Genomic DNA, 21,248 nt, shown 5'->3' on the forward strand with positions numbered 1-21,248 from the left:
ACTGACAGACACGGGCACTGGAGCGACCCTCTGCCCTGAGAGCCTGGGAGCCCAGGTCTCCACGGGGTGTTGGGGCACAATGTTCTACCACAAGATGTTGGAGTCACAGCCCCTCTGGCACTTTCTGGGCCAGTCTTGCTATTTAAAGGGGTGGGGGACCCCTAGCTGGTGTTGCTCAGTGGATAGAGCATCGGCCTGCGGACTGACGGGTCCCCAGCTCGATTCCAGTCAAGGGCAAATGCCTGGGTTGTGGGCTTGATCCCCAGTGGGGGCATGCAAGCGGCAACTGATTTATGATTCTCTCTCTCATCATTGATGTTTCTATCTCCCTCTCCCTTCCTCTCTGAAATCAATAAAAATAAATAAATAAATAAATAAATAAATAATAATAATAACGAAGGGGTGAGGGAGCCCTGGCTGGTGTGGCTCAGTTGGTTAGGCATCAACCCATGCACCAAAAGGTTACCAATTCGATTCCCGGTGGGGCACATGGTATGTTGTGGACTCAATCCGTGGTAGGGTGTGTGCAGGAGACAGCTAATCAATGTTTCTTCCTCTCTACCCTTCTCCTTTTCTCTCTAAAAATCTAGAAAAGCCAAAGCCGGTTTGGCTCAGTGGATAGAGCATCAGCCTGCGGACTGAAAGGTCCCAGGTTCAATTCCAGTCAAGGGCATTCCATTAGGGATGTGCAAGAGGCAGCTGATCGATGATTCTCTCTCATCGATGTTTCTAACTCTCTTCCTCTCTGTAAAAAATCAATAAAATATATTAAAAAATAGAATAAAAATTAAAATTAAAATCTATAAAAAAAAATAAAAAAAAAACCTTTAAAATAAAAGGGGTGGGGGAAGGAGACCCAGAGCGGGGAACGGCTTGACCTTCTAGAACCACACACTTCCTGCTCAGGCTGAGCTCCCGACCCTCCTCTCCAGGTACAGCTTGAGAGAGACTGGGAAAAGGATAGGTTGAGACCGGTAAGGGAGGAAGGAAAAACCAAATGAGCAGAGAGGAAGCGAGAGAGTGTCTGCTGGGGGTCTGGCTGCTTTTCCAGCTTCTGATGCTTCCCTGAGCCTAGCTGTGCGTTCCTGCCTCCACAGTCTGTGCGACGTGCCTGCATCTCAGTAAGGAAGCCTCTCTTGGAGGCAATGGAGCCGGCTGCTGTTGCCCTGAGGGCCTGGCTGGGAGGCCTTACTCACAGAAGTCGCTGTGCCGGCGCTGGCGGTGATAGGTGGAGGAGGAGCTCCGCTGCCCTTTGCTGTGGCTGGTGCCTTTGCTGGCGCTTGTCCCGTTGGTGGTGTCGCTGGGCGCCCGCACCCTCGCCAGGGCCAGTGCTGGAGCGCCCCGGTCCCCACCCTCCTGCAGGACAGACGACGAGCCTCAGCCCATGTTCTCTCTGCCCCAGACATCCCTCCAGCCCGGGCACCCGAATCCCAAACGCCCCGCGCCTCCTGACCTCGGTCTTCCTGCCCAGCAGGAGGTAGGTGGCGGTCACTTCGTTGTACTTCTGGCTGGTCAAGGCCTCTTTGATTTCCTCCCGGGTGTAGCCCATGCCCACCATCACCTCTGAGAGAGGGCGACAGAGAGGAGGCTCAGGCCCTGGCCCTTCCTCTCCACGTCAGCGATGCCCACCCTTTGGCTGCCCAATGCCCACTCCCCCTTCCGCCAGGAGGACCCTGACTTTTCCTTGGCAGGACATCCTTTCCCACGCGGACCACTCAGCTGAGGCCTGCCTGCCCCAAGCCCTGCCCCAGGTCTGCCCCCCCCACCGCCCAAACTGCCTGGTTCAGGGGCGGCCAGTGGGCTCCACTGGTGCTCTCAGAGGAAATGTAGGAAGTGGCTCTCCTGACGAGGTGCCCAGACCACTAGGCTCTGCTGCTGGCAGCTGGCTCCAGGGGGAGGGCTGCCTGGAAATAACCCGCCGCTCAGCAGACTCCCACCGCCCTGAGCACCCGGGGCCAGGGGCTGAGGGCTGCCACACCCGGCCTGCTGAGCTGTGTGACTCACATCACTATCAGGTTAAACCACACTGAACTGCCGGCACCGACCACGTTTAAGCACACTGCGATTTCGCATGCTTCAACCGCTTATCATCATCATCATCATCATCATCATCATCATCATCTGGTTTAAGCCAGAACGGCTTGGGTTTCTGATACTTACAACCAGGGAAGCCCTGGTTAAGGACCTTCTGGCGGGGGCCTCCGTTTCCTCAGCTGTAGAATGGAGGGACACTGGAGGGTCCCTAAGCGGCTCTTCCAGGGCTAATGCTTTAGGGGTCAAGGTTTGAAGGTTCTGGGCTGGAGGATGGGGACCGAAGGAGTGGAGGGTGAGGCCCTAGCCGAGGTAGGGACTTTCCCAGAACGTGCAGATTACCGATGGCTGTGCCCAGCTCTTCGGAGTGATCTGTGACATCCTCTGTGTGTGTGTGTGTGTGTGTGTGTGTGTGTGTGTGTGTGTGTGTGTAATATTCTTTTATTGATTTCAGAGAGAAAGGGAGAGAGAGAGATAGAAACGTCAATGATGAGAGAGACTCATGGATCGGTTGCCTCCTGCAGGCCACCCACCAGGGATTAAGCCCGCAACCTGGGCATGTGCCCTTGACTGGAATCAAACCCAGGACCTTCAGTCTGCAGGCTGGTGCTCTAGCCGCTGAGCCAAACCAGCCAGGGGCCATCCTGTTGTGCTTCAACAGTCACAGTACTACGTGCTGATGTATGTAATAACATGTAAAACCCTAATATGTAAATAGACGGAACATGCCTAATATAAAGTGCAGGATGTAGATTAACTCAATTAATATTCATAACAACCCCTAAGGTGGTTCTAGGAAAAGGCCATTTTACAGACGAGGAAACAGACGCGCTGGGAAGGGAAGCCACTCGCCCAGGCCTCGCAGCCAGGAAGCGGCAGCACAGGGACCGCACCAGACCTCGCTCTCCTGCTGCCTCAAAAAGCTGCTGATGCCCCCCGGAGGGGTGGCTGGGAGGCTCCCCCGGGCCCTGTGCCCCGAGTCTGAGGTCTGAGGAGCTGGGCCCGCGCTCGCCGCCCCTCACCGATCCGCTTGGTGTCCCCGAAGTCCTCCTCCGGCTCCGTGTACGGCTTCAGCTCCTCGCCCTCATAGCCGATGTTGATCCATTTGTCTTTCATGATTTGCTGCAGGAATCGGAGCAGGGCAGGGAAGGGGAAGACACGTCAGGAGAAGCCAGGAACAAATAGAGGTTCCCACCCCCAAGGTCTAGCATCCCAGAATTGAGGGCTTCCTGAGAGTGAGCACCTCTTCACCCCATTTCCCGCCTCCCCCCCTCAACATCCCCCAGCCTCCAGATGCCACTCCCGCCCCCACATCATCTGGGTCCCAGCACGTTGTAATCATCCAAGAAGCTCATTAGCTAATTACTGGCGGGACAGACAGTGGGCGAGGCTGCTGGGGGTGCATCAGGATGGGTGCAGGCGCCTTTTCCTGGGCTGCCCGGCTCCCCCACCCTCCGGCGAGGACCTTAGTGGGCAGTGGGGAGAGGGCAGTGCAGGACAAGAAGGCACCGCAGGGCGCGGGGCCGGGCTCACCTCCAGAGTACAGCGTTTCGCCGGGTTCAGCACCAAGAATCTCCGCAGGATGCTCTCACAGTCCGTGGACATGTAGAAAGGGACCCGGTACTTCCCCCTGAGGACACGCTCCCGCAGCTCCTGAGGGAGGGCGGGCGGGCGGGGTTACCGGGGGAGGGTCCTCCCGCCTCCCCATCACACACACTCATCGCTCAGCTCGGCCGTCCCGGACAGAGTGACAGGAGCCCCGAGTCCCGGCCCTGAGGAGGTGGGTGAAGGCCCCCACTCCCTCCTGAACCCCGTTCCCCATCTGGGAGTGTTGTGCCACATGCAGCAATTTTCAAAGAAATATTACCAGTCTGAAGCTATATAACTCACTCAGAGGAAACCTGATGGAGGAAGTGAATTCTCTAAGCCAAGAGGTGGGTTGGCCTCTGGGCTCAGTCTGTCTGCAAAAGGGGTCCCAGCACCCGCTTCGGGGGCCGGGGTGAGTGAGTTTATGGCAGGAAGGGCCTAGCCCGCTAGGCCCAGAGCAGCCCTATGTACACATTAGGCTTATACAGGGGAGGGGGAGGGGGCTCCTGCCCACGCCCTCCAGCCCGGCCCCTTCCCCTGTCCCTCTGAAGAGCTCGGAGGCCCTGGAGGTCTCAAAGGATGAGCCTCTCAGCTGCTGACCTTTGAAAATGATTTTTTTTTGTTTTGTTAATCCTCACCTGAGGATATTTTCCCCACTGCTTTTCAGAGTGGAGGGGGGGCGGGGAGAAAGAGAGAAACAGATGTGAGAGAGACACATCAACTGGTTGCCTCCTACACATTTCCCAGTTGGGGGTGGGGGTGGGCCATGGAGGGAACCCACAACCCAGGTATGTGCCCTTGACTGGAAAGTTAGCCCGAGACCCTTTGGGGCACGGCCGGTGCTCTAACCAGTGAGCAACACTAGCCAGGGCTAAAATTTGTTTCAATGTATTGGTTGATTTTAAAGAGAGAGGAAGGGGAAGAGAAACAATTTGTTGCTCCACTTAGTTATGCATTCATGGGTTGATTCTTGTAAGCACTTTGACTGGGGATCGAACCCACAACTCTGCACACAGGGACGATGCTCTAACCAGCTGAGCTACCCGGCCAGGGCCACGCTGACCTTTTTAAGGGCTTGGGATGAGGAGCCCTAAGGTTGCGCAGGAGAAAACAAGTCCCCCGCTCCATGGCAAGGGGGGCCAGGGAGAGCCCGTTCCCGGTCCCGATAAAGAACTGTGGGGAGACCTGGGGGAGGGCGGGGCCATCTGCCGGGGGCCGGGCCGGAAGGGGGTGCGCCCGGGCAGCCTCCTGGGTCTGCAGATCGCTCCAGCCCCAAGGGTCGTGAATATTTCATCATCTCCGGGATCGCTTTCAGGCTCTCGCCGAGACGCAGCCCTCTGAGTGCTTCCCCAATGGCGCGTCTGTGCTCGGGGTGACGCTGTGGACGGGGTCACGAGGCTGTTCCAGACGAGCAGCCCGAGGCCCAGTGACGTGGAGCCACTTGCCTGGGACTGAACGACCAGAACGTGGCAGGCCCGGGTTCCAGCTCCGGAGCCTGCCCGTGGGACCACTGCCCCACACGGTCGGTCACATGGCGAGAACAGCCCTCGGGCCACAGCCACCACCACCGGAGCTGCCTGGTCCCGGGGCGGGCTCTGCGCCCAGGGTGGCTGTCATGGGTATTCTTTAAGTCCCCACCTGGAGGTTCGGAAAGGGATGTGTCTCGGTCATTCAGCAGGAAGTGACAAAGCCGGGACCTGTCCCCAGCTGTGTGCCTCCTCTGCCCGGCAAGGAGGTGGCAATGGCCTGGGGCAGGCGAGCCACTGGCCTGGTCCCTGGACAGGCCTTGGGCCCCGGCCGGTGGCCCAGTGGTTGGAGCGTTGTGGGTTAGATCCCCAGTCAAGGGCAGGCGCCTGGGCTGCAGGTCTCTCCCTGCCCATGGGATGGGGCTCACTCCCCGCGTGGTCCATGTGAGAGACACACCGATGTCTCTCCCGCCTCCTCCTCCCTCCCTCCCACTGTCTCTGAAAAGGCAACGGGAAGAATGTCCTCTGGTGAGGATGCTCCAGGAAGAGAGGAGAAGGAAAGGACTCCGGGCTTCCTGCTCGGGGCAGAAAGCTTATTCGGTGACAGCGAGCACTTTCCGGTGACAGCGAGCTCTTTCCGGTGACAGCGAGCACTTTCCGGTGACAGCGAGCTCTTTCCGCCTCGTCTCAGCGGGTGCTCGGGGCGCAGTCACCACAGTCCCCCCGAACGGAGCGCGGTCCCCCCCCCCCCCGAACGGAGCGCGGTCCCCCCTGAACGGAATGCGGTCCCCCCCGAACGGAGCGCGGTCCCCCCGAACGGAGCGCGGTCCCCCCCCCCCCCGAACGGAGCGCGGTCCCCCCCCCCCCCGAACGGAGCGCGGTCCCCCCCCCCCCCTGAACGGAGCGCGGTCCCCCCGAACGGAGCGCGGTCCCGCCCGAACGGAGCGCGGTCCCCCCCCCCTGAACGGAGCGCAGTCCCCCCCGAACGGAGCGCGGTCCCCCCCCCCTGAACGGAGCGCGGTCCCCCCGAACGGAGCGCGGTCCCCCCCGAACGGAGCGCGGTCCCCCCCGAACGGAGCGTGGTCCCCCCCGAACGGAGCGCGGTCCCCCCCGAACGGAGCGTGGTCCCCACCCCCTGAACGGAGCGCGGTCCCCCCCCCCTGAACGGAGCGCGGTCCCCCCCGAACGGAGCGCGGTCCTCCCCGAACAGAGCGCGGTCCCCCCCGAACGGAGCGCGGTCCTCCCCGAACAGAGCGCGGTCCCCCCCGAACGGAGCGCGGTCCTCCCCGAACAGAGCGCGGTCCCCCCCGAACAGAGCGCGGTCCCCCCCGAACAGAGCGCGGTCCCCCCCGAACGGAGCGCGGTCCTCCCTGAACAGAGCGCGGTCCCCCCCGAACGGAGCGCGGTCCCCCCCGAACGGAGCGTGGTCCCCCCGAACAGAGCGCGGTCCCCCCCCCCCGAACGGAGCGCGGTCCCCCCCCCCTGAACGGAGCGCGGTCCCCCTCCCCTGAACGGAGCGCGGTCCCCCCTGAACGGAGCGCGGTCCCCCCCCGAACGGAGCGCGGTCCCCCCCCCCTGAACGGAGCGCGGTCCCCCTCCCCTGAACGGAGCGCGGTCCCCCCTGAACGGAGCGCGGTCCCCCCGAACGGAGCGCGGTCCCCCCGAACGGAGCGCGGTCCCCCCCCCGAACGGAGCGCGGTCCCCCCCCCCTGAACGGAGCGCGGTCCCCCTCCCCTGAACGGAGCGCGGTCCCCCCTGAACGGAGCGCGGTCCCCCCCCGAACGGAGCGCGGTCCCCCCGAACGGAGCGCGGTCCCCCCCCCCTGAACGGAGCGCGGTCCCCCCCGAACGGAGCGCGGTCCCCCCCCCGAACGGAGCGCGGTCCTCCCTGAACAGAGGGGACAAGCTCAGAGGGGCCGCCCAGCCGGGACCACAGGGAAGGGTCTCCTCCTGCTGACGGCCTGTCCTCAGCCAGGGCTTCCGGGCTCCGGCCGCTCCTCCGGCCACGCTGAGCAGGGCCGGGCGTTTCTGCTGTGGGACCCCCACCCGGATCCAATGCAGAGAACACGCGGGCACCCACGGAGGCAGGTTCTGTAAGAAAACCGGCCGGAACCGGCCAGCAACGCCACGTGAGGAAGGACATAGAAGGCGGAGGAGCGGATCCCGACGGAAGGAGACCGAAGAGACAGGACCAGTGAGCCCACGCGGGAGCGAGCCGGGGGGATGCTGGGGCAGAACGGGGCTGCCGAGGATGTTCCCAGGACGACCGGTGAGCTGAGCACAGGCCCTGGGTCTGAGGCCGGATTTGCTGAGTGAAGGTGGACGGGAAGAGGCCTGGTCTCAGGAGCTACCTGCTGTGTGTTGCCTTTAGGGATCAAGGGTATTGTGCCTGTACTAACTCCCAAATCCCATTAGCAAGGAGGGTGACGATGACGTGCCATGAGCGCATACAGATACGCCAAATGGGCCAGAAGCCAGCGAGGGCGCATCTCCTGAAACCTGCCCCGGCCCCGGCACCTCTCTGTGGACGGGCAGCGTTTCAGAATGAACGGTTCAAAGAGGAAAGAGAACCACCGCGCTAAGCTCACCCCACACTCCCACCCGGCCCCCCAGCACCGCCGGCATCTGAAGTCACCTATGGCGCGTCTCTCTGTGGTTTTCGGCCTGGCTGTGCTGATGGAATGTCAGTCTGTGCGGGCAGGCTTTTTGTGTGCTTTAAGTGCACAATTCAGTGGTTTTTACTGCACTCTGAGTTGAGCAATCATCACCACAATCTATTTCAGACCATCTAATCGCCCCGAAAGAAACCGGAACCCTGCTCTCCAACTTCCCCATCCTCCCGTCGACGCAGGCAAACACTCCTCTGCTTTCTGTTCTGACGGACGTTTCCTAAGAGTGGAATCACGCGACGCGCGGACTGTTGGGACTGGCTCGTCCCGCTCAGCGTGTGCGCAAGGCCGGCCCGCGGGGCGACGCCTGCGAAGGCAGCGGTGTCTGCAGCACCCAGCACAGCCTGGCCCAGGGACAGTGGGCCACGGAAACGGACAGAGTGAGCCAGGATCTGAACCCCAGCCCGCCAGCTGCAAAGGCCCTGCCTTGACCCCAGACACAGCGTGGTCCCTCAGGGATGGCCACGTGGGTCCCGCCTGACCCCGGACTGCCACATGCCCCCAGGCCAGCTGTCCCCCTGCACGGGAGCCGTGCCGGACGAGGCCCAGACAGCCCCGCCCAGGAGAGGAAGGCCCGCCAGCCGCCCAGCACCTTGAGGTTGTGCCCGTCGAAGGGCAGGGAGCCGCTGACGAGGGTGTACAGGATGACGCCCAGGCTCCAGATGTCCACCTCCGGCCCGTCGTACTTCTTGCCCTGGAACAGCTCCGGGGCGGCGTACGGGGGGCTCCCGCAGAACGTGTCCAGCTTCGAGCCCAGCGTGAACTCGTTGCTGAAGCCGAAGTCGGCGATCTTGATGTTGGCCTCGGCGTCCAGCAGGAGGTTCTCGGCCTGGGAGGGCAGGAGAGGGCCCGGGGTGGGCGCGTGCGGTGGACGGGAGCGCGGGCGCTGGAGCTGGCCTACCCAGGCTGACTGTGGCCCAGCCCCGCCTCCCTGCGACCTCTCTGGGCCCTGATTTCCTCGTCCACAGAATGGGGATCATCACAGTCCCTACTTCAGAGAAGTGGGTTAACCTGTACAAAAGGCCTAGAGCCATATTTTGTGCCAGCTAAGCGCTATGTAAAGTCAGCTATCATTGTCCCCATGGTCTGCGGAGCTGGGGGTCCTCAGGCCAGCGCCTGTCCTTCTCCGAGCCTCAGTTTACCCAGCAGAAAAAAAGATGAGGACTGACTATTCAAGACCCATAAAATGAAAACAACCACTTTACCTGATACTCACTACACCCACGGCACACCCAGCGCTGTGGACTGTCATTTACTTTACGAGTGGCCGCATGGCACCGGGTTAGAGCACAGATGCCATCTCCGCCACTCCCGCTCTGTGTCCCTTTGGGTGGGTAGCCAGACTCCCCTGTGCCTCAGTTTCCCCGTGTAAGCTGAGGGTAACCACAGCACCCGCCTCCCAGGCGGCTGCGGGGTTGAGCACACAGCACCTACCACAGTGTGAGGGACATAGCACTCACACTTTTCATACAGTTACGAGGTTTGGTCTGTCTCCTGTAATCGCCATTTCACAGTCGAGGAAACCGAGGCTCAGGGAGACCACCTCGTGTCCACAGCCACAGCGGCGGAGAGGCCTGGCCTCCCTCGCTGAGCGTGGAAGGAGCCGCAGCACCCGGCTCTCTGGCTTTGTGACTAACCTCAGCGCACAGCACCACCTTCAAAAGGCTGCCCGTGTGGCCCGTCCCAACCACAGCCCTGCCCTGGCCAGGCCTCCCCACCTCCTGCTGAAGTTTGGTGGCCCCTTCCCCACCTCTGACCCAACACGTCACAAACCCACATCTCAGAGACTCCTCAACCTCAGCCCAGCTCTGAGGTGGCATTGCCCCTGGTGGCGTTTGAAGCTCCACAGGCCAGCCCCTGTGCTGGGCTGGGCTGGGCTGGGCGTCCCTCTGGTGCACTCATCACGTCCTGAAATCCCCTTTGGTAGCCACTTCTAGTACCCTCCACCAGGGGGCGCGCCTCCTCCAGGTTCATCTTCACAGGCACCTAAAGGTGCTTCCTCTGAGGGGAGGGGGGACTTTGGGGCAGCAGAGAGAAGGGGCTTTTAGAAACCTCTCCAGCCACATGACAGTGGAATTTTATGTTTTTTGAATCTAATAATTTAAAAAATTGGGCTTGTATTTTGTACACGTTTTCATTTGCATTGTACTGTACAAGAGTACCTGTCCGCACGGATAGGGAAACAGAGCTGGACCCTTACTGAAGAGCCTTGCGAAGCACTCCCTTACAGCACAGGGCCTGGCACATAGTAGGTGCTCAAGAAATCAGGCAAGCCGCTCTAGTCGTTTATCTCTCTGGTCTAAGACAGAAGTCCTGACCTGTGAGGTCGTCTGGGGTGGGAGGTGTGGAACGGGGCCCAGAGCTACGAGGGGCTGCCCCTCCCAGCTCCTGAGTCCCTCCCCCGCCGGGCACTAAGCCTTGAGGGTTCTCATACAAGGTCCTTCTCTAACCCAAGGATGCCTGGGAGATGAGACCTGGAGGCAGGGTGACGGTAGGGCTTTGAAATCTCAATTCTCAGATTCCCGAATGTTCTGAAGTCTGAGAGCCAAGCTCTGCGAGCGGCGGACTCCCTCTCGCCAGTGTCCTTGTCCAGGACGCACGCACGTAACACAACAGCGGCGTCTAGGACACTTTGTTTCTTCCTCTTTGTTTGTTCCTCCTGGCCCCACCCTCCTCTCGCTCCCCCATCTGCTGGCCTTGCTTTTGCCACAAAAGGCTTGGGACAAAGGCCAGGGCCCTGGGTGCTGAGGGAGGAGCCTGAGGAGAAAGGGGTGGCTGTGGTAGAGAGTACAGGCCAAGCCCGGGGACCGGAGGTGGGCTGAGCTGGGAGCTGGGGGCGGGGGGCTCACCTTCAGGTCCCTGTGTACAATGTTTTTCTGGTGACAGTAGTGCACAGCCGATACAATCTGGGGGAAGAGGGGGGAAGGTCAGATACTTGAGGCCCCAAGCCCCCCAGCTTCCCTCAGAGACCCTGTGAGCCCACTCACAACCGAGGATCCGGACCCCAGGCCCCCTAGGCCCAGGCCCGGATGCTGCGGCCTCACACCCCGACTCAGTCCCAGCAGGTGTGAGACCTGCAGGCTCACACCTCCACTCGGACACCCCGACCCTCACCGGCAGATGGCAGGACGCCCTCCGGGCAGGGACATGGAGCGGCACATGGGGACGAGCCCCGCCCACTTGCACATCTGGACACGTGCCTGCAGCTGGGCCTGGGCCCCATGTCCCGGGAGCTGTGTCAGGACTGCTGCACGTCACGGGCTGACACCCTCACTCAGATCCCTCTACCCATCAAACCTCACCCGCTAAGCACCTAGCTACCGGGCACCCTCACACCTGCATGCCTTTTCCCCAGCACCCCGGCACCCTCACACCTGCACGCCCTCTTACATGCACCCCATTGCCACATACACCCCACTGCCATACACCCAGACAGCAACACCTTCTTATGCACCTGGACGTCCCTACACCATACACTCCTGTTCACCATCCTACGTACCCACACCTGGGCCCCTCTCACCCATACACCCAGGCTGCCGGGCACCCACATACCTAGTTCTCACACATCTTCAAATCCACACCCCTCCACGCACACCTCGGCACCTGGCACCTCCAGGTCCACACACCTGGGCACACCCTCGCACCCACATACCTGATACCTGCACACCTGGCACCCTCCTGCCTGCCTCCCCCCCCGCTGAACTGGGCACCTGCACACCTACACCTGGGCATCTTCACACCTGGCCGTCTGCACACCCATGGACACCCAACTCTCTGCCTCACCCCCACTCAGACTTCAGCTATTCCACCCCCCTCACCACCCCCCGCCCCCCATTGGACAACCCAGGCCCACACCCAGCAATCACTCATCCCCAGGGACCCCACCCAGGCCGCCCACAGCTGTAACCCCAACCTGGCGGAACTTGGCCCGAGCTTCCTTCTCCTTCATGCGGCCGTGTGACACGAGGTAGTCGAATACTTCTCCTGCAGGGCAGAGGCCGGGGGTGAGGGGGGGGTGTGGAGGGGCGCAGCAGGCGGGGCGGGGCGGGGCAGGGCGGGGCCTCACCAGCACTTGCATATTCCATCACCAGGTACAGCGTCTTCTCGGTCTCGATCACCTCGAAGAGCTTCACTGCAATGACCGGGGGGAGGGGGTGGGGGGGGCGGTTATGCAGGAAGGGACCCCGCCATCCACCCACACTTGTAACTGTGGATGTGCTGAGCCACGACACCCCTCACTCAAGAACACTCAATGGCTCCCTATTGATGGCAAGATTTTTCCGCTCCTCAGTCTCACGTTACACCTTTTACATATTCTCCCATAAGCATGTCAGCGCAGCTCCACGTGGCCAGGGATCTGGGCCTGTTCTCTCCACCCCTGTTTCCCCAGCACCTGGCACACAACGGCCGCACAATGGATATTTACTGAGTGAGAAAGCTAAGGGTGAATAAGTGGTGCGGCCACATCCAGGCCAGGCCAAACCCCCTTCTCGGTAACGAGCCCTCTCTCTCCCCTTTGCCTGACGACAATGACAATGGCTGCCACTGATGGCAACAATCAGACCGGCTCCCGCAGCTTAGCTCTGAACTAAGATTGTGCACAATCTTATCCAATCCTCACAAGGACCTTGACGAGGGCCCGTGTCGCCCCCGCTGCAGGGAGGACACTGATGCTCAGAGAGGTTCAGTGACTTGGCCAAGGCCACAGAGCCAGCGAGCAGAGAACCGCTGTCTAACATTATAACTGCCAATCCCGCCACACCCTGACCCTCCTCTCTGATCCCCCCCCCACCCCCCCACCTCCTCACCGATGTTGGGGTGGTTTAGGCCCTTCATGATGCGAACTTCTCGGAACAGCTGGAAGAAAGGGAGAGGGAGGTGGTGAGTGGTCCTGAGCACCCTCTCCCCAGCCTCACCCTCACGCTGCTCCCCGTCCCGGGCCTCACCTTCTGCAGGCTGCTGGGGTTCAGCTGGGTTTTGTCGATGATTTTGATGGCAACCTGGAGGTGAAAGAAGGGGCGAAGGTCAAGGTACCCCAACTCAGGTCACCTGGGATGTCCCTCCTTTAACCCCCTCACTGAGAAACCTCCCCCTGGGCCATTCCCAGTGGATAGGGAGCTGGGCCCCAGGACCTTTGCATGTGCTGCTCCTGCCGTGCCCAGTGCTGCCCTGACTTTCATAAGGAAACACTCCTGATGTGCAGGGAGGCCGGACGGGGCTGCCCCAAGGCCTGTGTGAGTGCGACAGAGACTTAAGGGGGACCTCTGCGAGGGCATCTCAGAACACCCCTCCATCCCATCTTCCTTTTATCTTATTTATTTATTTATTTTTTAAATATATATATATTTTATTGATTTTTTACAGAGAGGAAGGGAGAGAGATAGAGAGCTAGAAACATCGATGGGAGTCATCGATCAGTTGCCTCTTGCATGCCCCCTACTGGAGATGTGCCCACAACTAAGGTACATGCCCTTGACCAGAATGGAACCCGGGACCTTTCAGTCCACAGGCCGACGCTCTATCCACTGAGCCAAACCGGTTTGGGCCCATCTTCGTTTTAAATGTGCAAACTGGGGACCAGTAACCAGCAACTGAAGCTAACTTTACCAGCCAGCCACGTGTGCATTAGAAAAGGGAACTCTTCTAGTCCTCACAGAACCCCTGTGAGAGCTGAGATGACTCTCGCTTTACAAATGGGGAAACTGAGGCACAGAGTTGTTCAGTTACTTGGCCACGGTTATGCACCTAGTAAGTTTGGAGGCTGGGGTCTGAACGTACGTAGCCTGACGGAGTCTACCTCTTAAACATTTAGAACTACATACTGTATGCACGTTTATAACTTTACAAGAACTTTGAGCTGAGACCTGTTTGGCTCAGTGGATAGAGCGTCAGCCTGTGGACTGAAAGGTCCTGGGTTCGATTCCGGTCAAGGGCATGTACCTTGGTTGCGGGCACATCCCCAGTAGGGGGTGTGCAAGAGGCAGCTGGTAGATGTTTCTCTCTCATCGACGTTTCTAGCTCTCTCTCTCTCTCCCTTCCTCTCTGTAAAAAATCAATAAAATATATTAAAAAAAAGAAAAAAAAAAAGGACTTTGAGGTGGTCATCATGTAGGAGGATCAGACTGTCAGTGAGCTCTCCTGTATTTATCGTGTAGCTGAGGTTTTATTCTGAGTCACACCTGGGAGGGAGCACCAGGTCCTGCCAGTGAGGGCCCTCTCAGTCTTACCCAGCTTTACGTCTACAGTTTCTTCCTTTCTTTCTTTCTCTTTCTTTCTTTCTTTCTTTCTTTCTTTCTTTTTTTAATATATTTTATTGATTTTTTACAGAGAGGAAGGGAGAGGGATAGAGAGCTAGAAACGTCAATGAGAGAGAAACATCCATCAGCTAGCTGCCTCTTGCACAGCCCCTACTGGGGATGTGCCCACAACCAATGTACATGCCGTTGACTGGAATTGAACCTGGGACCTTTCAGTCCGTAGACCGATGCTCTATCCACTGAGCCAAACCGGTTTCAGCACGTCTACAGCTTCACAAAGGGTTTCGGGGCCACCCCAGGCCCCCTGGGTTCCAAGTCTTCCCCCGGGAGGCCCTGTTCCCTGAGGCCGGTCCTCTGGGAAACCCCGGATCCGTGTTCAGTTCCACAGGCGGGAACGGCGTGTTCTGTGTGGGGGAGAGGGTCCCTGGCTTCCCTCAGAGTCTCGAACGGGCTTTCAGTTTGTCAAACATCTTGCACGCCAATACGGGGACGATCATATGGCTTCTCGCCTTGAATCCGCGGATGTGGCGAAATCCATGAATAAATTGTGCATCTGCAAAGAACTGTGCATTCCTGGGCCGAGCCCAGCTTCGTCACCACACGGCTTCCTGACTCCCGTGCCTCTGCTGGCAGCGAGGCCGGCGACACGGGCTGCGCGGCTGCTTTTGCGATGGCGGTGGAAGGCACAGTGGACATTCGCTGGGCAGCGGCAGGACCGGCGCAAGGCGGGCACGTTGGCTACAATTTGCCCATAAAGCCGCGGGGGCCTGGTGTCTTCCCTGCTTGCAGCACGGACAGGGAAAGGGCAGGCGGGTTCGTCCGAGGCGTGAGGCGCGAGAAATCACGCCCATCGTTTGCTTAAAATGGGAGGCGGTGCAGGGGAGTCGTGAGCCCACCCCCGCCTTCTCTCCGCTGAGAGTGAGCAGGTGCCCCCGCTGCCCGGGCCCTTTCTGCAAGAATGTTGCCACACTTAGGGGAGGAAGGGAGAGTGTGTACTTGAGAACGCCAAGGAACCCCGTGTCCTCCGGATCCCTGGGAGATCTGCTGGAACCCAAGCCCAACGTTCTTTTAAAGCTATAAACGTGCACACAGTATGTATAATAGTTCTAAATGTTTCAGAGGTAAGACTCCGCCAGGCTACATACGTTCAGACCCCAGCCTCCAAACCTACTAGGCGCATAACCTCGGCCAAGTAACTGAACAGCTCCGTGCCTCGGTTTCCCCATTTGTAAAAGTGGGGGGGTCATTAAAACAGGGAGGCGGCCCTGACAGTCTCGGGGATGCCTGAGATGGGCCCTCTTCTCCTGACCGGGGCTGTTCTGGAAAAGTCTGAGATGTTGTGATCTGACCTGAGGAGAGGCAGAGACGTCAAGGAAAACGAGGGTCCAGCCCCCCCGCGCCCCAGCACCCACAAAGCACAGGGGCTGCGGCCTGGGGCCCAGCCGCCCCGCCCCCCGTCCCCTCACTCACCTCCCGGCCCGTGAGGATGTGCCGGGCCAGCTTGACTTTGGCAAAGTTGCCCTTGCCGATGGTCCTCAGCAGGCGGTAGTTGCCCACGTGGGGCTGCTCCTCGGGGCAGGAGGCGATGGAGTTCCGGCAGCGGGCACCCAGGGACCGGCTGGACCAGGACGGCCCCTTGTCCGAGGAGCGGCTACTGCCCAAAGTGCCATGCTGGGGGGAGACGGAGCGTGAGCGCTGGGGCACCCGCCCCATCCACCTTCGGCGGAACCGGCGCCGGCGTGGTTAACTCCGGCCACGGCCACTCTGCGCCAGGGAGGGCGAGCCGCCGTGGGCCTCCCTCTCTACAAAAGGATCCTCCCAGAACAAAGCCGCTGGGCACCCGCCAGCGCGGCCGCCTCCAGGTTCCCAGACGCCAGGCCTCTTCTCGGCCCTCCCTGTGGTCGGTCTGCCCAGACTTCCCCTGCTACTGGGACCCCCCACCAGCTCTGTAATATCTCATCCCAATGCCGCAGCCCTCACCCCAGTCAACGCTGACCTCAGCCTGGTCTCAGCTCTCACCCCACCCTCACTGCCTCCAGCATTGCTTTCCTATCACCGTCCCCATGCCACCCCAATTCTATCCCAAACCCAAGTGTCAATATTTTGTTCCCAGTTTAGCTCCCCTAACCATTTCTTCGGATCTCAGATTCAACTCCAAACACAGCCACCAAGTGTCTTTCGTTCTGCCCTGATGTCGCTCTAGCCCCACTGTTGCCTTCCTTAAAAACATTCTTGTTCCCTCCCTCCCCCTCCCCCACAGCATGGTGGCTCCCTTCGAGCCTGACCCACTGCCTCCCCCACTTCCCTCCTATCTGTCCCGACACTCTGTTCCTGCCGTCCTGCCTCTCCCGGCTGCAGGTCACCCGCGAGCCAGGGCGGCCCTGTCCTGATTGTGAGCCGCATGGACAGTGCCTCCCTTTCAGGGCTGGGGCCCAGGGCGCAGGCGACAGAGGCAGCCACAGGCTCCAGCCACGCCGACTCTGCTCGGGCCCTGTGCCCTGCTCAGAGCGCTGAGGAAGAGGAGGACAGGTGGGAGACCAGATGAGGGCCCGGGGCTGCTCCGTGGAGGATGATGACCAGTACGTAATGAATGCTGGCCACTAATGCATCATCACCCCATTTTCCCCAATGGGGAAACTGAGGCCCGGAGCCTGGATCTGAGCCCAGACAGTTCCCCCAGAGTTTGACGTTCTTCCCCATCACTAAAACCTTGCGTCTCACACAGCCCCGCTGTTTTTATTAAGCAGCGTTCCTGGGGCCAAGGCCGGGGCCCGTACACACCTCATCTACATTAATCCCCAGAGCCCAGGAGGGCCGCGCCTGCATCCTCTTACTCCAGAGGAGAGACTGAGGCTAGGGGAGAGACGGTGCCTCGTCAAGGTCACACAAGAAGCAGAAATCTAATGTTCCCCCACCCGGGGCAGAACGAAACCACCCTGCTAATGCCCTGGCTCCAAGGCGGGTCCGTTTAGGATCAGCATTCTGCACAAAGGGACCCCAAGGCCGAGACAGGGTCAGTGTCTTGCCCAAGGTCACAGGGCAGGGGGAGCAGAGCACCTGGGATCCAAACCCGGGCCTGAGGACTCCTGCGTGCTGAGCTCTTTCCCACAGCCCGCTGGGCTGCTCCCAGCCCTGGGCCCCTCCTGGGGGAGGCAGGAAGGAAAGTGGAGATCCCCGCTGATAAGGCCCTGATCCCCGCCGAGATAACAGCTTGGAGAAGAATCCCCATCAGGTGGCACAGGGGAGCCAACGGGATGTGGGCTGGCACCCCACTGCAGGCAGTGCTGGAGGGACCCCTGCAAGGGGCAGCTGGGGCAGTGGGTGCCAGAGCCCCCAGGGGCCGGGGGCGGGAGCTAAAATTGGCTGGCACCACCAGCTGGCCCGGCTCCCTCCCGCCGGCTGGCGCCCCAACACTGGGGCCTGTTGCTAGGGAACCTCCAGAGAGGCTGGGGGGTGGAGGGCCTGAAACTTGGGGTGGGGTAGCATGACCCCACATGGCTATCAACATGGTAAACCCGTGGCAGGAGAGGGCACTGCAACCTCAGATTCCAGAGGGAGAGACGTGACCCCGGCCAGGACTGACAACAAGGGAAGAGAGGAGAGAAGGGGATTGGATTTCCCCAAATCCCCCCTGTGCATAGATCTGAACAATAAAAGGAGGAAGCACTCAGATGAGGCCCATTTCACAGATGAATAAACTGAGGTCGGGAGAGTTGAGGTCACTTGCCTGACCTCACACAGTTAGGGAGAGATAGAAACTAGATTTGAACCCATGCTTATCTAAATAATCAAAGTAATAGTCATAATTAATAACAGCAGCTATAACCTTGACCCTGACCGTTTTACTTACATAATCTCCTTGGTTCCTTAAAACATCTCTAAAGGAAGGTGCTATCATCAACCCCATAGAGACATAAAGAAACTAAGACTTGCCCTGGCTGGTTTGGGTCAATGGATAGAGTAGGGGTGTCGAACTCAATCAGAGAAGGGGCCAAAATCTAAAATCCAGCCTAAATCGCGGGCCGAATGGTTTACTGAACAGTCATAAACTGTCATTGTGATGGAAACGCAGCGGAGTGCAGTGATGACAGCGCGGTGCGGGCCACATTGCAAGGCCTGGCGGGACGGATTTGGCCCTCGGGCCTTGTGTTTGACACGTGTGGGACAGAGTGTGGGCCTGGGGACTAAAAGGTCCTGAGTTCAGTACCAATCAAGGGCACATGCCCAGGTTGTGGGCTCGATTCCCAGTCGGGGGCGTGCAGGAGGCAGCCGATCAATGATTCTCTCTCATCGTTGATGTTTCTATCTCTTTTCCTTTCCCTCCCTCTCTGAAATCAATAAAAAATATATTAAAAAAAAAAAAAAAGTAACTAAGGCTCAGCCCTTGCCAGGTATTCAGCTGGTTAGAGCGTTGTCCTGGTATGCCAAGGCTGTAGGTTGTAGGTTCAATCCCCGGTAAGGGTGCGTTCATTTGCAACCAACAAATGCAAGACTAAGTGGGACAGCAAATAGATGTTTCTCTTCCCCTCTCTCAGATCGATCAATAAGAATTTAGAAATATATAAATCACAGAAGCGGAGGCTCCGGGCAGGGAGTGGATCTCTGAGCTCACGCACAGGGCTGGGAACCCACGGCCATCTGACTCATCCCCACAGTCACAATAGTGGGAGCACGTGCGGAGCGAGCGTGTCCTGTGTGCCGGGCTTTACCCGTGTCACCCCAGTAATCCTCTGACTCAAGAGATCACCCCCACTTCCCGGGGCAGCCAACTGAGTCTCCCTGAGAGGGAGGAGCAGGAGTCGAGGACACAGGCACACCAGCAGGCAGGGCCAGCGTTTGAACCCAGGCCTGTGGGCCCCCTGGCACTTTTTGTCGTGACTGGGGGTGGGCTGAGGGGGGGAGGGGTATCTCATGGGAGACTCCAAATCAGAGTCTGGCCTACGGGATGATGGGATGATGGGCGGCAGTGGTGGCGGCCGTCTCGGTGGGGGAGGGTCCTGCAGGGTGCAGCAGCAGAGAAAACCTGTCTGGCAGGGACCAGGAATGAGAGGGGCTGGGGGAGCAGGGGCCTGTCAGACGGCCTGGGGGAAAGGGACAAAAACCCCAGATGGCGGAGTCTGGCACTGGTTGGAGGGAGGGTCTTTAGAAGGCAATCAGAAGCCAGGGAAATGGGGAGGAGGGTACCTCCAGGATTGCTCTGGGCTGTGCTATAGGGACAGGGGGCCTGGGGGTGATAGGAAGGGTGCAGGCTATGGGGCAGGGGCAGTGAGGGGCCATGAGGGGCCAAGGACCCCTGGGCCAGGGGCCGGAGTCTTGAGGAAACTCCGAGAAGTCCAAGAAGGGTTTTGTAGGAACAAGGTCTGGGATCCGCAAGTCCTGGGCAAGAGGGGGCAAGGCTGAGCCTGGGGGGGCCAGTGGGCCTAGAAACCTGAGGAGAAAGACTTCCTGAAGACACGACAAGAGAACTGAGAGCCAGGGCCAGGCCAGAGGCTTGGAGGCCAGGAGACTTCTGGAAGGAGGGCCTGGGGTCAGGCCTTGGGGGCTGGGGAGACCTCCAGAGCTGGGAGAGGGTTTTCCTGCGAGGCCAGACCCCCTGGGGGAAGAGGCCCTGAGGCAGGAGGTTAGGGAAGAGATGGTGTCCTGCAGGAAGGGCCTGGAATAAGCGGGCCCCAGGGGCTGGGGGCCTGCCTAAAGCGGAGGAGCTGGCAGACGGAGGTGAGGCCTGGAGTCGGACTGGTCCGGGCCTAGAGATCCCGGGCTGGGCTGGGGGCCTGGAAGTTGGAGGCCAAGGCTTCCTGGGGGAGGAAGAGACCAGGAGGGTCCGGGGGCTCTGGGGGGCCCCGGGGTGCTGGGAAGCCAGAGGCAGGGCTGCCTGGAGGACGGGCCCAGGCCTGGGAGTGGAGAGACCTTGAACGAGCTGGGAAGGGCCCTGGGCCCAGGAAAGGTGGAAACCGGCTTCCTGTGAGGGGGTGCCCGCAGGAGCCAGGAAAGGCGGAGGGCAGGGAAAGAGAGGAGGGGGGCTCCTGGGGAGTCCGGGACGCAGATCCGGCCGGAAAGGCCGGAGCCAGAGGCAGGACCGGGCCGGCCTTCCTGCGACAGGACCCGGCAGGGCTGGGCCCGGGGTCAGGAGCCTGCAAATCCGGGAGGAGGCTCGGGGGTCGGAGGAGGGCGGCCCGGAGGGGAAGAAGGGGCTCGGGACGCGCCGGGAAAGGGGGTGGGGGGGCTCCTGCAGCAGGGGAGGGGCTCCCGGAGGGCAGAGACCCGGCGGGAGGGATCTGCAGGGGGACGGGGGTCCCGGGAGAGGGGCGCCCCGGGCGTCGGGCAAGGCTGAGGGGGGGGGAGGTCCAAAGTCCGGGAAGTGCGGCGGGGTCGCAGGCGGCGCGCCGGCAGGGAGAGGGGAGAGGGTGAGGCTCGCGGGGCCAGGGGCTCCGCGGGCGAGGGGCCGGCGGCCAGCCCCGCCGGGCTCCCCCGGGGGCCAGCCCTCACTCACCGTGTCCGAGTTCCGATCGTTGCCCGGGGCCAGCGCCGTCCGCGAAGACATTTTCTCCGGGTCCCGGGGGACTGGGCGGCCGGGTGGGGGGGGCAGGGGTGCCGGGGACCCCTCCTCCCCTCCCCCCCCGCCGGCCTGAGGGCACGAGCTCCGAAGCTGGGTGCCGCGAGCGCCCGGGTCCCCGCGGCGGAGAGGGGGCAGGCGGGGGCCGCGGGCGCCGGGGGTCCTAGTGGCCCCGCGCGGAGGGGGCCCGGGGCGCCATCGGGGCGGCGGGCGGCGGGCGGCGGCGGGCGGGGGCCGGGGAGGGGGCGCGGAGCCGGCGGGGCGGCGGCGGCGGCGGGGCCGGAGGAAGGGACGTCAGGGGGAGGGGCGGGGCGTGGTCGCCTAGGCCCCGCCCCCGGCGCCGCCCTTAAAGGCGCAGGTCGCGGCGGCCGCGGGCTCCGGGGGCGGAGGCAGGTCTGAGCGCGTCGGTGCGCGGCGTGTTCTCACGGGAGCGGAGCGGCTCCCCGGAAGGGAAGGGAGCGGAGCCGGGGCGGCGCGCCAGGGACGCAGAGGAGGAGGACGCGCAGAGGGAGACGCAGAAAGAGACAAGAGAAAGGGAGAGGGAGACATAGGGAAGGAGAGGCGCACACACACAAAGAGACACAGAGACAAAGGCTGAGACCCGCCCGCGGAGACAGGGAGAGACAGGAGGGGACAAAGAGATGATGCGCGAGGACGCGAAGCCTCGTGCAGGGATGGAGGTACCG

The 21,248-nt window shown here is 60.9% G+C and overlaps 1 protein-coding gene across 6 annotated transcripts in view; it reads right to left on the bottom strand.

Moving 5' to 3' along the window:
- MARK4 (microtubule affinity regulating kinase 4) overlaps nt 1-20,834 on the bottom strand; it is a 32,489-nt gene extending 11,655 nt beyond the window's left edge. For 3 of the 6 annotated variants that reach the window (XM_045573677.1, XM_036416374.2, XM_036416375.2), the window contains exons 1-12: nt 20,500-20,690; nt 15,480-15,680; nt 12,699-12,752; nt 12,561-12,609; nt 11,819-11,884; nt 11,666-11,736; nt 10,602-10,658; nt 8,345-8,581; nt 3,565-3,684; nt 3,054-3,153; nt 1,454-1,563; nt 1,197-1,356 (exon numbers count right to left, since the gene is read on the bottom strand). In XM_045573677.1, coding sequence (XP_045429633.1) covers nt 1,197-1,356; nt 1,454-1,563; nt 3,054-3,153; nt 3,565-3,684; nt 8,345-8,581; nt 10,602-10,658; nt 11,666-11,736; nt 11,819-11,884; nt 12,561-12,609; nt 12,699-12,752; nt 15,480-15,680; nt 20,500-20,550 — 1,276 coding nt within the window. In that variant the 5' untranslated portion in view covers nt 20,551-20,690. Of the gene's footprint in view, nt 1-1,196; nt 1,357-1,453; nt 1,564-3,053; nt 3,154-3,564; nt 3,685-8,344; nt 8,582-10,601; nt 10,659-11,665; nt 11,737-11,818; nt 11,885-12,560; nt 12,610-12,698; nt 12,753-15,479; nt 15,681-20,499 lie in introns of all 6 variants that reach the window. The other 3 variants (XM_036416371.2, XM_036416372.2, XM_036416373.2) reach the window with 2 other exon arrangements.
- Between the last annotated feature and the right edge of the window lie 414 nt (nt 20,835-21,248).

This window comes from Pipistrellus kuhlii, unplaced genomic scaffold (genome assembly GCF_014108245.1).
Source record: "Pipistrellus kuhlii isolate mPipKuh1 unplaced genomic scaffold, mPipKuh1.p scaffold_m20_p_55, whole genome shotgun sequence".
Taxonomy (NCBI): domain Eukaryota; kingdom Metazoa; phylum Chordata; class Mammalia; order Chiroptera; family Vespertilionidae; genus Pipistrellus; species Pipistrellus kuhlii.